This window comes from Mandrillus leucophaeus, unplaced genomic scaffold, assembly GCF_000951045.1.
Source record: "Mandrillus leucophaeus isolate KB7577 unplaced genomic scaffold, Mleu.le_1.0 Scaffold495, whole genome shotgun sequence".
Lineage (NCBI taxonomy): Eukaryota > Metazoa > Chordata > Mammalia > Primates > Cercopithecidae > Mandrillus > Mandrillus leucophaeus.
This window is the reverse complement of record NW_012105309.1, coordinates 687,920-700,873: the sequence shown is the minus strand read 5'-3', so window position 1 is coordinate 700,873 and position 12,954 is coordinate 687,920. Positions and strand designations below refer to the sequence as shown.

The window sequence follows — 12,954 nt, the reverse complement described above, 5'->3', positions numbered from 1 at the left end:
TGGGGGCTGGTGGTAGTAGGCATTTTGGAATCCCTTCAGAGAGGTGAGTATGGACTTAGAGGAGGCTCCAGCTTCCTATTCCTGGGCTGCGTATAGCACTAAAAGTTGTCACATGAAAAATTACATTTGGTACTATTGATTTAACTTAATGACTTACGTAATTGTAGTCGACTTACAAATTATAACATGCTCTTCTACTTCAGCTTGAAACCCCCAACCACCGGTTTATAATTCTTACTTTTTTTTAACTTTTGTTTATTTTTGCTAAGGAATCTGTACTTTTCCATCATTTCACAACTTTTTTTGTCCTATTACCTTATTTCCATTATGTTACTTTATATGACCATGAGTTCTAAAATAGTACAAAATGAATTATTTCTGTTGTTTGCTAGAATTTCTCTGCAAAGAATGTCCAAAAATTCATATTCACATTGATCGTATCGACAAAAAAGATGTCCCAGAAGAACAAGAACATATGAGAAGATGGCTGCATGAACGTTTCGAAATCAAAGATAAGTGAGTAACAACAGTTCCACCACTTCCGGAACTTCAGTTCAACTAGATTTCAGTATAGTCAACAATTTGAAACCAGTGTTAATAGTTGTATTGTCTCAAGAACACATTTTATAAATTCAGATCAAATTTTATGCGTATCTGGTCGTGTTTTAAACTTGTACAAATCACTCTAAAAGAACTTGTTACAGTGGGCCCATCTACTTTCACTGATAGTATTTCTTTGACAATACTACATGATAACATAGCAAATTAAATGAAAAACAACAACAAACACACAAAAACACTTTTCAGTGTCAGATGCCCGGACCTACCTCTCAGGTCACATAAAGTGGTGTTACTGTGTGAGGACCCGCTGCTGGGCCGGTGTGCACAGAAAAGCAAGGGAGGGGAAGAGGACTGTGCTGACGTGCAGGCAGACATGACGCTGTTATATTGGAAATAGAAGGGGCAGTTGGCAGGGTTATAGCCACAATGTCTTCTGTGGTTAATTATATTCAGAAATTTTAGCCAATTGTTTTAGTCTCTTAATATATATTTTCTTCTCAAGAAACTATCATTGTTCTTCTTTTCCTTGTTTTACAGTGACATGTTTTTAATTAACCCTCCTGGATTAACTTTACTAGGTGAAAATGATTAAAAGTGTGATAGGTTAAAAATGAAACTTTAAGCTTCTATTTTTCGTTGACTCTCAAGTGTACATGATGTAATTTATTAAGCCAGCCATTCAGGACCACTTTGGCCATGGAAGAAATTTAAAAGTAAGATCTACATGTATTGACATGGAAATGTGTTCTCGGAAAAAAGACAAATGTATTTAACGTCCTACTTATTTTATAAGTATTTATAAATATTTAGAATGAGTCTGGACATTTTAAAACAATGATTATCGCTAGGGTATGTGATTTATAAAGCAATAGAGGTGCTTTTCCTTTCAGTATTTTTGTGTTTTAGATTATTATGTTGGGTATGTTCTGCTATTATAACTTTACAAATCTTATGTAAGATGGTAAAATGAATTACTATGCTTTTTTCCTTCTTTCACCTGCCTTTCTAATTCCATGGGAATAAAGGTGTTTTTGGGACAGACCAGGTGCAGTGAGCAGTCCATATCCATGGATTCCACATTCGTGGATTCAACCAAGCACAGATCAAAAACACTCAGAAAAAAAAGGGGCTGACTGTGGTGGCTCATGCCTGTAATCCCAGCACTTTGGGAGGCTAATGCGGGCAAATTGCTTGAGCCCAGAAGTTCAAGACAGCCTGGGCAACATGGCAAAACGCTGTCTCTACAGAAAATACAAAAATTAGCCAGGCGTGCACCTGTAGTCCCAGCTACTCAGGAGGCCGAGGTGCGAGGATCTCCTGAGCCTGGAAGGTTGAGAATGCAGTGAGCTATCGTTGCCCCACACTCCAGCCTGGCAACAGAGTAAGGCCCTGTCTCAAAAAAAAAGGATTTGGGAGGATGTGCATATGTTATATTCAAATACATGCCATTTTATTCATATATCTGGGACTTGAGCATCCTTTGATCTTGGTCTCTGCTGGGTATCCTGGGAGCAGCCTCCTGTGGATACAGAGGGACCGCTGTCTAAGAACCGCTGGTCGTATCTTTGGCTTCTGGTGGAATAGGAGCTCCATGTAAAAAGGAGGAGAAGCTGCAGCGGGTTATTAGCCATTTGTGAGTCAGGTCACTGTAAAACTTTATAGATCAAAAGTTTAAAAGACAAAAAGCATCCTCATAAAATGACTTAAAACCACCTGTTGAAATATTACATATATAATTCATGTATACTAGTCATAGAGCATATTAAAGATATTTTGAAAAACTAGAAACTTCTATTAATCCAAATTTCCGGATGTTTCCTTATTCATCCTTATTTTCCAAGGACCTGCATAACTTTTCCAGCATGTAATAGCTACCTAATTGATATTTTTCGAATTGAAATACTGAAGTGACTAAAATCCAAACCTTTTTCATTCTGGCCATAGGATGCTTATAGAATTTTATGAGTCACCAGATCCAGAAAGAAGAAAAAGATTTCCTGGGAAAAGTGTTAATTCCAAATTAAGTATCAAGAAGACTTTACCATCAATGTTGATCTTAAGTGGTTTGACTGCAGGCATGCTTATGACCGATGCTGGAAGGAAGCTGTATGTGAACACCTGGATATATGGAACTCTACTTGGCTGCCTGTGGGTCACTATTAAAGCATAAACAAATAGCTGTCTCCAGACAATGGGATGTGCTACATTGTCTATTTTTGGCGGCTGCACATGACATCAAATTGTTTCCTGAATTTAATAAGGAGTGTAAATAAAGCCTTGTTGGTTGAAGATTGGATAAAATAGAATTTGTGACGAAAGCTGATATGCAATGGTCTTGGGCAGACATACCTGGTTAATACAACTTTAGCACCAGGGCTGCTGGAAGGGTAAAAGCTAAATGGAGTTTCTCCTACTCTGTCCATTTCCCATGAACTAATGACAACTTGAGAAGCTGGGAGGATTGTGTATTTTGTAAGTCAGATGGCTGCATTTTTGAGCATTAATTTGCAGCATATTTCACTTTCTCTGTTATTTTCAGTTTATTACAACCTGACAGCTCTAAGGTCTTATTACTAAAGTATTTAGTATCTTGCAGCTAGCTAATATTTCATCTTGTGCTTATTTCTACAAGTCAGTGAAATAAATTGTATTTAAGAAGTGTCAGGATGTTCAAAGGAAAGGGTAAAAAGTGTTCATGGGGAGAAAGCTCTGTTTAGCACATGATTTTATTGTATTGCGTTATTAGCTGATTTTACTCATTTTGTATTTGCAAAATAAATTTCTAATATTTATTGAAATTGCTTAATTTGCACACCCTGTACACACAAAAAATGGTATAAAATATGAGAAAGAAGCTTAAAATTGTGATTCTGATTCATTATAGCAGAACTTTAAATTTCCCAGCTTTTTGAATATTTATGCTATTAGTACTCCCCTATGTCTGTGCCATAAGTGCTTGAAAACATTAAGGTTTTCTGTTTTGTTTTTTTTTAATGTCAAAATAGTCAGTGTGAACCTTGGTTGGACCCCAAGTTCACAAGATTTTTAAGGTGATGAGAGCCTGCAGACCTTCTGCCTAGATTTACTAGCATGTGCCTTTGCCGCCTTCTCTTTGATGGAACAGGATGTTCGAAGTCACGTTTCTGTGATGTGGTGGATTCCCACTGGGCTCTGGCCCTTTTCCTTTGGATCCCGTCAGCGGTGCCGCTCAGCGGCTTGCACGCAGACTTGCTGGAGAAATGCAGAGCCAGCCTGGGCTGCCCACTTTCAGAGCTGACCTCTTTAAGCCCTTGTGAGCGGGCTTCACCAGCTACTGCAGGGGCATTTTGCATTTGTCTGTGTCAAGAAATTCACCTTCTCAAGCCAGTGAAATACAGACTTAATTCATCAGGGCTGAACGAATTTGTTTGTTTCCCGTTAGGTTTAGTGGAGCTACACAGTAATATGTATCACCTTAGAGCAAGAGCTTTGTTCCAGGAACCAAATCACGATTTTCAGCCATGGAACAATGTATCCCATGGGAGAAGACCTTTCGGTGTGAACTGTTCTATTTTTGTGTTATAATTTAAACTTTGATTTCCTCATAGTCCTTTAAGTTAACATTTCTGCTTACTGCTACTGGATTTTTGTTGCAAAAATATATCAGTGGCCCACATGAAACATACCAATTGGATCATGATAAGCAAAATGAAAGAAATAGTGATTAAGGGGGAATCAAGTGACTGTGTTACACTGCTTCTCCCAGGCCAGAGAGTAAACTGTTTCAAGCATTGTCTTTGAAGAGTCGTGTGGTATGAATTGGTGTAGAATGGATGCACACATCCATGCACACTCAGGATACAGTTGGCCTAATCATCAATGGGGCATGGGTAAAACTTACGAAAAGTTTCCTCATGCCGAATTGTAATTTTCTCTTACCTGTAAAGTAAAATTTAGATCGATTCCATGTCTTTGTTAAGTACAGGGATTTAACATATTTTGAATATAATGGATATGTTCTAAATTTGAACTTTGAGGGGCAATACTATTGGAATTATGTGGATTCTAACTCATTTTAACAAGGCAGTCTGACCTGCATAAGATCACTTGAATGTTATGTTTCATAGAACTATACTAATCTCACAAACGGTCTATAAAATATAGTAGTTGAAAAAATTTTTGTATCAAAATGTTTGGAAAATTAGAAGCTTCTCCTTAACCTGTATTAATTCTGACTTGAATTATTTTCTAAAATTAAGAGCCGTATACCTACCTGTAAATCTTTTCACATATCTTTTAAACTTTCGTTTGTATTATTATTGATTTACAGCTTAGTTATTAATTTTTCTTTATAAGAATGCCATCGATGTGCATGCTTTTATGTTTTTCAGGAAAGGGTGTGTTTGGATGAAAGTTAAAAAAAAATAAAATCTTTCACTATCTCTAATGGCTGTGCTGTTTAACATTTTTTGATCCTAAAATTCACCAACGGTCTCCTAGTACATAAAATAGGCTTAATGACTGGCCCTGCATTCTTCACAATACTTTTCCCTAAGCTTTGAGCAAAGTTTTAAAAAATACACTAAAATAATCAAAACCGTTAAGCAGTATATTAGTTTGGTTATATAAATTCATCTGTAATTTATAAGATGCATGGCCAGTGTTAATTTGCTTGACAATTCTGTAATCATTAAGTGATCTCAATGAAACATGTCAAATGCCTGAAATTAACTAAGTTGGTGAATAAAAGTGGCGATCTGGCTAACTCTTAGACCATACATACTGATAGTTTTTCATGTGTTTCATTTCCATGTGATTTCTAAAATTTAGAGTGGCAACAATTTTCCTTGCTATGGGTTACATAAGCTTTATTTTTTCCTTTGTTTATAATTACATTCTTTGAATAGGTCTGTGTCAATCAAGTGATCTAACTAGACTGATCATAGATAGAAGGAAATAAGGTCAAGTTCAAAACCAGCCTGGGCAACATAGCGAGAACCTGTCTACAAAAAAATGAAAAAAAATTAGCCAGGCATGATGGCAGTGCAGCTGTCGTCCCAGCTACTTGGGAGGGTGAAGTGGGAGGATTGCTTCAGCCCAGGAGGTTGAGATTGCAGTGAGCCATGGTCATACCACTGCACTACAGCCTGGGTAACAGCATGAGACCCCATCTCTTAAAAAATAAAAAGGAAATATAGAAATACAAAATTTGCTTATTATAGACACACAGTAACTCTCAGATGTATACCACAACAAATGTGAAAAGAGAAATGTCTATCAAAGCAGTATTTTGTGTGTATAATTGCAAGTGCATAGTAAAATGATTTTTAACCTTAATTTGGTTTTAGTAGTATTTAGATTGAAGATTGAGTAAAATATTTTCTTGGCAGATATTCCATATCTGGTGGAAAGCTACAATGTCCTTGTAGTTTTGCACAGCTTGCTTTATAAACAAGATTTTTTCCCCCTCCTTATGTGCCAGTTTTCATTACGAGTAACTCATACTTTTTGATTAAAGAACTTGAAATTACCTTATCGCTTAGTATAATTGACATTATATAGAGACTATGTAACATCCAATCATTAGAATGAAAATTAGTACTTTGGTCAAACTAATATTTAGAACATTCACATATTTATCAAATATTCATGTAATTAACTGAATTTGAAACCTTTAATTCAACTATTATGGAGTGCTTGTACGATCACTAATTTACTCAGTTTAGAGTAGCTACAACTTTTCAATACTTATCAATATTTGACATCTTTCCCAATTTGTGTATGGAAAGTAAATCTATTCCTGTAGCGACTGGGGAGTCATACATGAGGTCAAAGACATATACCTTGTTATTATAATACATATGCTATAATAATACCTGGTTATCCTGAGCAGAAAAAAAGTTATTTTTAAGAAAGTCACTTCAAATAGAAAGCTGAAGTACTTATAATGTACTGAGGGAACTCTAATATGTGGAACAAACTTTTAATAAAATGTTTATTGATGTTGAAACAGATCAGTTTTTTCATCCGGATTATTATTGGTTCATGATTTTATATGTGAATATATAAGATATGTTCTGCAATTTTATAAACGTTCATGTCTTTTTTTAAAAAGGTGCTATTGATATTCTGTGTCTCCAGCAGGCAAAAATACTTGACTAACTCTTTTTGTCTCTTTATGGTATTTTCAGAATAAATTCTGACTTATGTTACTGGGATTATTGGTGCCTCATTAATTCAGCAATAAAGGAAAATATGGATCTCAAAAGTTGGTGATAAAAAGTTATTTCATATATATCTGATAAAGTTTACATGTTTTATATATATGTTATATTGCCAAATACGGCTATTAAATATTACATAATATTTTAAAGGTTCACTTTGTTGTGATACTAGACAAGCAGTGGCCTAAGCCTCTTGCGGGCATCATCTCATCTCACTGTCATCACAAACCCCATGCCACAGCGTAGCTTGACCACTAGAAGTAATGCATCTGCAGGCATACTGCCAGGTTTTGGATACTGTTTGTACCAACAGATACCTTATCAAGGTAAATCCCAGACTAAAAGAGTTGGTGCTGTGTCACTACATGCATAACTAAATACATTTCCTACCGGGCACGGTGGCTCACGCCTGTAATCCCAGCACTTTGGGAGGCTGAGGCAAGTGGATCACTTGAGGTCAGGAGTTTTGAGACCATCCTGGCCAACATGGTGAAACCCCATCTCTACTAAAAATACAAAAATTAGCCGAGCATAGTGGCAGGCACCTGTAATCCCAGCTACTCGGGAGGCCGAGGCAGGAGAATCACTTGAACCCTGGAGGTGAAGGTTGCAGTGAGCCAAGATGGCGTCATTGCACTCCAGCCTGGGCGACAAGAGCGAGACTCTGTATCAAAAAAAAAAAAATTCCTCTCCTGTTTGATCTTTCCCTTACCTGTATAGAGGGGAGAATATGTATTTACTTCATAGAGTTCAGGGAAATGATTCTCACTAGTTTGAGACTCTAGGTATAAAAATACAATTTTATATAATTTCAACACCAGTGTGAGAGATTGTTCTTCCTAAACCATTTCAGTTTTATTTGCTGTCTAAAATGTGTGAACAAGTAATTGTCCGTTATTTTCTGAAGTGTTTTGGAACTCAACACTTGACTGTTGAGGAGTGTTTGTTACTAAACATCTTTCTGGTTATTTAAGCTCGTGTGTATTGTGTTCTGTGAAGACATGCAGAGCTACTTTCTGTCTGGGTCACAGGTCAGTTCTTGATAATTTTCAGACAATGAACCAGTTTTCATTTGTCCATGACCACCTTTATTCTTTTTCCTCAACTGCACCCATCTTGTGAGAGGTCTTTCAGTTGATTGCAGAGAAGATGGCGGAGAAGAGCCGGAATTCCCATCCACCACCGCCATCCCAATGTTTTATCATTGGCTAGAGTGGAAAAGAGCAGTAACTACTGTGGGAGATCATTTGTTTATGTAATGGAAACAAAGATGAGGAAAGAACCTGACTTAGATCAGAGAACTGATGTATTTAGATTCTTTTTTTTTTTTTTTAGACAGAGTCTTGCTCTGTTGCCCAGACTGGAGTGCAGTGGCGTGATCTCAACTCACTGCAACCTCCATCTCCATGGTTCAAGCAATTCTCCTGCCTCAGCCTCCCGAGCAGCTGGGATTACAGGCATGTTCCACCATACCTGGCTAATTTTTTGTATTTTTAGTAGAGACGGGGTTTCGCCACGTTGGCCAGGCTGGTCTCAAACTCCTGACCTCAGATGATCCACCCGCCTTGGCCTCCAAAAGTGCTGGGATTACAGGCGTGAGCCACTGTGCCTGGCCCTATGCATTTGGATTCTTAAGGAGCACTTTCAAATTAAATATCAATTGAAGAGAACTAGAACTGAAGAATTTCTGTGTCAAACTGTTTAGCAAGTGTGAGTAGAAGCTGGGAGATGTGTCCTGGAATGAATGAATGCCATCTGTAAAATACCATACATATGTTATGATGTTATTGTTTGCTTGCCTTGGTTGATTTGGTTTTACTCTGAAATAATTTTCAATATGATCATTGGAATTTGGCCATCTAGTAGAAAGTCAGGCAAAGTTAATAGCTATCTTCCTTAAAGATTTCTGAGGTTGGGATTAAGGTAGTGTTCCCAAGGTGTTCTAAAACGGCAGCCAGAGCTATGCACTCACTTCACAAATTTGAATTCCTGCTCTGTGTTAGGCGCTGTGCTAGGGGCTTAGCTAGCAGTTATTTCTGGAGGTTCCTGTGTATGGTGTGAAGAAAGCTTGACAAAGACTCTAGTGAAGCCAAAGACATAGTAGGGAATGAAAGCAAGGCATCACCACTTCCTGTGAGGACACGTTACTGCACAGGCACGTTACTGTCATCTCTACCATGTTCCTTGTTCAGGTTTTGGCAGAGCCCCTAAGCATATGCCCAGGAAGGGATCTATGTGGAAGTTGGCTTTTTCTGATGCATTCGATGTTAGCTGGTTCTCAATGATTGGTGATTCTTGGCTGAATCCAGAAGGGTGAAAACAGTTGCTGCTCCAGTTTAGTTGAGCTTGAGCATGGTGGCACATCAGGGTCACGTCACTGATGACACCATCAGTAACACACTGTGTTTCTCTTAAAATAGAGGCTTTCTGTTGTCCAGATGATTGAAACACAAGGTTCTTTATAACTCATTCTATGTTTCAGTGTTTCTTGTTTGGGAAGGAGATTTGGAGAGGAGTGACTGGGAGTAGATGGAGAATTGGGCTTATGGACATGGATTCCAGAACCAGGACACTTAGGTTTGAGTCCCTGCCCTGCCCTGCCACACCACTAGCCAGCAAGGGACTGTGGTCAGTTTTTTATTTTTTATTTTTATTTTTTCAGACAGCGTTTCACTTTGTTACCCTTGCTGGAGTGCAGTGGCGTGATCTCAACTCACTGCAAACTCCACCTCCTGGGTTCAAGCTATTCTCTTGCCTCAGCCTCCCGAGTAGCTGGGATTATAGGTGCCCGGCACCACGCCTGGCTAATTTTTGTATTTTTTTTTTTAATAGAGATGGGGTTTTGCCATATTGGCCAGTCTTGTCTCAAACTCCAGGCCTCAAGTGATCCACCTGTCTCGGCCTCCCAAAGTGTTGGGATTACAGGCATGAGCCACCGTGCCCGGCCTTGTAGTCAGTTTCTTAATCTCTATGCCTCAGTGTCCTGAAATATAGAATGAAGATAACAGTGATGGAACCTACCTCACAGGCATGTGAGGATTAAGTGAAATCATCTATGTGAAGCACTTGGATTAGTGCCTGTCACATTCTGAGCACGCAAATGTCAGCAATTTTTGTTACTACTACAACAATTCTGTGATATGATGGTGACAACCTGCCTTCCTCTCCAGAAGTCCAAGATGAAATTGGGCAGCTGGACTATCTAAAATTCTATTACATTTGTGCCTTTTATTGTAAACCACCTCAAATACTCTGTGTGTGTATATGTGTGTGTGTATATACACACATATATACATGCATACACACACACACACACACACACATCTCCATACGGGCATTCTGCCTTATACTAGAGCTAATAACTTTGTTATATTTTAGGTTTTTGGTATGTTGTTCTAATGGGGCGTGTAACAAATACAAAATAGACATTGTCAGGTGAAATGAAGTATACCAAAAAAAAAAAAAAACCCTGAAAATGTACCCCCTCTTCTTGTGTACTAACATCTTTATCCTTTTTGTTTCCATATCTCCTCCCCTCTTTCTGTTTCTAGAAGTTGACATAAATGAAAGATAATGAGATTAGAAAGAAATCCAATATAAAGTACGCCTCCATGTGTCTAAGTACCTGGTGGTTTCTGGCTCTGTTCTCTCGAACATGGTTTTTATTCCTGCACCCACTCTTACTGGGTCGTGGATAGATTTTGGTTCCTGGTATATTTTATGACTTGACTGGCAGCTCCAGTCTAACATAAAACTGGCAATAGAACTTAAACTGAGCTTGGCCTCAGAGCGGTACAGTGAACAAAAACATTGTTCTGAGGGTCAGGAGATCTAGAGTTGTGGTTGGGTCCCAAGCATGTAGCAGTGGGTCTCCTCTTTCTGGACTGCAGTGTCCCCTGAGATGCGACTGCTAAAGACCTTCCCATCCTACAGTTTCATTCCGCATGTGTTCCCCGGTGTTCTGCCAGTCACGTGGGCCCAATGCCTGGTGCATCTTCAACCACCCCTACCACCTGTCTCTCCAAGCAAGTCTACTTGGTGGTTTCTTCATCCAGTCTCCATCTGCTTCCTCTCTGCCTTCATCCCTCAGCACCCTCCCCACCCCCAATGTCCATTACCACTGAGCTCAAGGCAATGCAGCCAACAGCTTCCCCAGTTGCTCTGTTAGGACCTGTGAGCCACATACCCACCCTCCACATCAGCACTTCCCAGTATGGCAGCCGGAGCCCCATGCGGCTACAGAGCCCTTGAAATCAGAGAAGTTAGTGTAAAATGCCAAATTTTGGAAAATAAGTACAAAACTGAATAAAATAGTTCATTAATCTTTATGTTGATTACACATTTTAGTGATATTTTGGACATACTGTCCTCAAACTATATTAAAGTTAATTTCACCTTTTTTAAATGTGGCTGCTAGAAGGTTTAATATTCGCTCTTTGGCATTGTATCTCCATGGGGCAGACCTGATGTACAAGATGACTTAAAGGGGAGGAACTTTCACCCCAGCTTTTGTGTCTCAAAACTACTATGATTCCTGGCACCGATTAGGCAATCAGCAAGTTTGTTTAACGGATTCAGTACACATAATTTGAGATGACATTTTAGGGTTACCTCAATCATAGTTATATTATCACCTGAAGGTTTTCTAAAGCAATTGTGTTTGAATTTTATAGTCCAAAGTCAATGGATTATTTAAAAAAGTAAATGGCATAATTAGTAAACATTTAATAAATGATACGGAAGTTATGATTTGAAAGAATATTCCAGGAATTCTTAGAGTTCAAGAAAAAGCACAATAAAAAAATAAGATCTGAAGCAAATATGAGAATATTGAGATGTATTCATTCTGAATTGGCCTTATACTGAATACTATGTCATACTATTGCCTTTGTGGGTTTTTTGGTTTTGTTTTGGTATATTTACATTTTTTTTCCAAATTAAGACAATGTTGTCAACTAGGCGTATCAGTTATTTTGTCTAAAAATATTCTAAGGGGATTCTGTATTATGGTTACTAATTAAATATGTCACCACTATTCTTTGATAACTAGTTCAAGTATGGGTGGAATCTGCTTAAAGCTTGTCATTTTCAAGGAATTGTAAACATCCTTCTGTTTCTTACTGGTGTATTTCAATGAATGTAATCAGTTAATGGTACTGTGATTCCAAATAGTAATTATTGAGAATATCTGTTTGCTCTTGCATCTGCTTATAATGAAGAGCTAAATTTTTGTTGCTTCTGTCTGCTCCTTTCATTCTTCCCAAAGGAAATTACTTGGGATGAACTGTATTGAAAGAGAGTGCAGTTATAGTGGTCTCACAAGTCACTTAAAGAAGCCAGAGCGGTCGACGGCATTTTCTCATCTTCATAGCCTACACACCTTTAGATTAAGGTGCTATAAAATCCGAAGGAAGGGACTGAAATGGCCTTTGCAAAATTATGACTGAGACAGTGAAATAGATCTGACTTAACTGACTCTTGTCTGTCTTCTAAACTCCAAGCTGTCCTTGTTCATTCCTGAGCGTAGGCTGAATTAACTTTGGGAGAAACTTAGTTTATAGTTTAAACAAAGATGGTAACAGCGCTTTCCCAAAGCAGACCTCCTTCTTGCCTGGGGACTAGATTGCCTTTGTAGGACTAACATTAGCCACAAGATTAGAAATTATGGTTTGGGAGTCATGCAGCTGGAGGCTACGAGAGTCTGACCCTCCCTAACCGCTCCTAAGATCAGTGCTTGAGTGATTTTGCAGACCTTGCTCTTGAAGGGTCAGCTGGCCCCACCCAGATCAATAAACTGGCTCATCTGATCTTGTGACCCCCACTGAGGAACTGACACAGCGCAAGAAGACAGCTCTGACCAATCAGCACTCCTGTCTCACTGGCTTCCCCCCACTCACCAAGTTACCCTTAAAAACTCTGCTCCCCAAATGGTAGGGGAGACTGATTTGAGTAATGATAAAACTCCGGTCTCCGGCAAACAAACAAACAAACAAAACCCTAAAGGGTGCCGACAGCAAAAGAACAAGCGGAGCTGCTTTAGCAATATCGCAGTTGGTAATTCCAAGATGTGTGTAGGAAAAAAAATAATTCTTCCTGAGTTGTTAAAAGAATGCTCTTGCCGGGCGCGGTGGCTCCAGCCTGTAATCCCAGCACTTTGGGAGGCCGAGACGGGCGGATCACGAGGTCAGGA

At 38.7% G+C, this 12,954-nt stretch overlaps 1 protein-coding gene across 1 annotated transcript in view; it reads left to right on the top strand.

Annotated features, from left to right (window-relative positions):
* Nucleotides 1-6,751, top strand: part of AGPAT5 (1-acylglycerol-3-phosphate O-acyltransferase 5) — a 53,409-nt gene extending 46,658 nt beyond the window's left edge. The window contains exons 7-8 of the mRNA XM_011995689.1: nucleotides 393-516; nucleotides 2,506-6,751. Of these exons, the coding sequence (XP_011851079.1) occupies nucleotides 393-516; nucleotides 2,506-2,731 (350 nt within the window). The 3' untranslated portion in view covers nucleotides 2,732-6,751. The remainder of the gene's footprint in view (nucleotides 1-392; nucleotides 517-2,505) is intronic.
* The last annotated feature ends 6,203 nt before the right edge of the window (nucleotides 6,752-12,954 follow it).